The 3,266-nt window shown below is 39.5% G+C and overlaps 2 protein-coding genes across 2 annotated transcripts in view; one reads left to right on the top strand and one right to left on the bottom strand.

Annotated features, from left to right (window-relative positions):
• Positions 1-1,964, bottom strand: part of nhlrc2 (NHL repeat containing 2) — a gene marked incomplete in the record, with an annotated part of 25,872 nt that extends 23,908 nt beyond the window's left edge. The window contains 2 exon segments of the mRNA XM_014007575.1: positions 674-826; positions 1,767-1,964. Coding sequence (XP_013863029.1) covers positions 674-826; positions 1,767-1,929 — 316 coding nt within the window.
• A 308-nt stretch (positions 1,965-2,272) lies between these two features.
• Positions 2,273-3,266, top strand: part of dclre1a (DNA cross-link repair 1A (PSO2 homolog, S. cerevisiae)) — a 13,682-nt gene continuing 12,688 nt past the window's right edge. Inside the window, exons 1-2 of the mRNA XM_014007574.1 lie at positions 2,273-2,346; positions 2,459-2,879. Of these exons, the coding sequence (XP_013863028.1) occupies positions 2,504-2,879 (376 nt within the window). The 5' untranslated portion in view covers positions 2,273-2,346; positions 2,459-2,503. The remainder of the gene's footprint in view (positions 2,347-2,458; positions 2,880-3,266) is intronic.

The raw sequence follows: 3,266 nt of genomic DNA, 5'->3' as shown, positions 1-3,266 counted from the left end.
CTCTAGTAATATATTTACTGAGAAAAATGGTGACGTGTTCAATACTTATTTTACCCGCTGTATGTTCACACGTTACATGAACGTTGCTCATACGTGGACATTTGTCAGAAACAAGCTGGGTAATTATGAAGCAGACACTTCTGGTGTGGGCGTGTCCTTTGATGATTGACTGACAGCTGTCAACGCGTCGGGGAAGAAGTCCGAGAGCGGGGCTCATAAAAAATAATGTATTTGTCAGAATGAATTTATAACTATAAAAAAAAAAGAGCAGAGAGCAAAACGATGCTGGCAGATATTTTTAAACCCGCTGTCATAAAAAAAGATGATCCACAGAAAAATTSTCACGCACCACCTGAGAGGATGAGGTGGGCGCAGGAGACAAATATGATGATGACCCGAGCCACTGTGGTAACATTGATCAACAGCTGTGTAAGATCTGGCACAAATGGTGCAGTTATTGTGCCACAATTTGATCGGCTGCCRCAGAGCACAGCCGCTGCAGAGTGCCTGAAGCACCCCAGATCACTTGTGTGAGGCTTGGGGTTCAGCTCCGCTCAGCTGCGACTCACAGATGTTGCTTTGCTTTTGAATTTTTTTTTACATGTTGTGTAAAATGTTTATTCATCACAGTACTGAAAACACCATACATGCTGCCTTCTACCTTTGCACAAACCTTTAACTGAGTGTCTCTTCTCCAGCTGGTGCAGGTCAGGCAGGATGTGCATGCAGTTGATGCAGCAGTAAGTGAAGAAGTCCAGCAGCACCACTTTACCAGCCAGCTCCTTGTTCAAAGACAAAGGTCCCTCTGTGTTCAGCCACTCTAAACCTGGAGCGAGCCAGAGGGAACAATGATGATGTCATATTTAGGCAAACTTAAAGTAGGCATATCAGGCTTTTAAATACTTCCTTTTCACATTTAAATCATTCAGTCGGGGGGTCTATATAAAGTGGAGCTGCAATGCTTTGAATTCCTTCTCACTGTAACTCCACAAGCCCCCTTTTCACTCCTTTTTTGACCTCCAAGCAACTCATTTTGACGCTGTCTCTTTAAATCCAAACAAGGAGCTTCACACCCCCAACCTCATTCAGCCTCTGGATCGCTCCATTGTAGTTTGATAGAGGGTTTAGGATTATAGCTGCACAGAAACTGTTTATTTACAAATTAATTAAAATATGTCAGCAATGGAAGACTTGTCCATCCAGCCTTACATGTCGGAGCCAGAGTCTGACCCGAGTGAGAGGAGAATGAARACAACTAAATTATAGTTGGATGAATGGGCCACTTATTTTGTCAGGTAAATTTGCATCTTTGTGAATTTTGGCAGTCATATTTGTTGGTTAATAAGAAGCAAAGGAGGACTGGAACCTCAATAAAACAAAGCAAATAAGATTAGAAAAAATGCTTACAATATTGAATGATACTAATGTGCAACAACCTGCTGTATATTTACAAGCAATTTCCTTATACAGATATGTTAACATCAAGAAACTGACTTCTGTTTTAATAGTTGTTTGGGCTGACACAACACACAACAGGAAGTGAAGTTTTGCARCTGCTGTAAATGAGTTGAAGAGAACAAGCAAGCAATGTAGGAAACATACAACTGGTGGGAATTTGCTTTAAAGCTGTAATAAGACCGAGAAAAAGCTGTAAACAGTAACCATTCATTTTAAACGCAGTTGTCAAACTCCTGTGACCTGTCACACTCACAGCTGTCAAACTCAAGCTGAGCTGATTTGCTAACGAAGCTAAAGAATTAGCAAACCTGTGTGGAAATCGGAGATTTTTAGGTCCTCTTTCTCGTCCGCCTTTTTCAGATACTCGTAAACAAGTTGTTCTTTGTCTTCTYGCGTGGCAGCGTCATCTAAAGCGTATTCGAGTTCACTCTGAGTGTGAAAAATAGCAGAGAGGCTACACCGCGACGCCATGTTTGCTCCGTCAACTACAACAAACGAGGAGCGTCATCTGTTGCCTGTCAGAAAATTGACCAATCACGGTCGTTTAATCTAAACAACCAATCACAGCGAGCTTTGTGGACAACAATGTAGATTCACGTTACTGATTTCGATACAAGGATGAAAAATATATTATTCATGTTAAGTTTTATATTTAAATTTTATGCTACTTAAAACTAAAAATAAACAACAAAAGTAAGATACTGTATTTTTTAAAAGTTACAACATCAAATAATTAAATAATTTAAAGTCAGTAATGTRTCGAAAGTGCAGTTCTTTTTATCCTGTCGTTTTTACTTTATTTTAGTATTGTACTGTGGCGGTAAGCGTTGCTATATATTTCAGAGGTGCAAATGACATTATATAAACAYATGAAGTTGTGTTTTGTTGGTAATAGTTTTTCTATAAACATTTAAAAGAGAATTTCACAAATTACTAATAAGGAATGTCATTGTTACTTTTGTTTATCAAACGGTTCTTGTGTAATTGTGTTGTAACGCAGGTTGGAGGAGGAAACGCTGGCGTTTTATAATTTCCTCCGGTCCAAATGTCACAGAAGGACGACTCTGAAAGTGACATTTGGGAATATAAGCCTCTTGAGAAGAAAACAAAAAAGGAACCGCAGTCTGTGACCAAAAGAAGGTGCGCTATTAGAAAAACCTCCAAGAAAGACACTTCTCTGTCTGTCAAGGCATTCCAAAMGAGTGAACAGGCCAAACCAGCTGAAAGTGGAGATTGTTCAAATAGCAAGTCAGAGGCTAACAACGCGTCATCTAAAGAGGCAATCCAAAATGCAGCTGAGAGATCATCATTATCTGAAGACTATTGTCCCATCTGTCAGATGCCATTCTTTATTTTGGTTGTACAGTCCCAGAGATGGCATGTTGCTGAATGTCTCGACGTCTCCAGRGACCAATGTAAAGGTACAGACATTCACGAGACACTCACACTGATATCGTATAAGTAACACACTCTCTCCTTGATGACATGTACATTTATATTAAAATAATTGAATAGGACTTTATAAATACTCATATGAACATTTACAGTGTATCTACCTGCAGAGACTGAAGCCAGCATCTCCTGGTGCTGGCGTTGGTTTTCTCAGAGTACTCCGGTTTCCCCCACAGCAGAAAAATATGCACAATAGGTTGTCTTCAGGTCTAGGTTACCCTTGCAAAAGAGATCTGTGATCTCAATAGGATTTGCCTAGGTAAATAACGGTAAATGAATATATAAACAGACACTGTTTTTTTCCCTATTTATTGACCTTTATTCAACTAGACAAATCCCATTGAGATCACAGATCT

The sequence above is a fragment of the Austrofundulus limnaeus genome, unplaced genomic scaffold (assembly GCF_001266775.1).
Source record: "Austrofundulus limnaeus strain Quisiro unplaced genomic scaffold, Austrofundulus_limnaeus-1.0 Scaffold43, whole genome shotgun sequence".
NCBI lineage: Eukaryota > Metazoa > Chordata > Actinopteri > Cyprinodontiformes > Rivulidae > Austrofundulus > Austrofundulus limnaeus.
The sequence above is the reverse complement of the archived record's forward strand: the minus strand, read 5'-3'. Positions and strand labels throughout refer to the sequence as shown.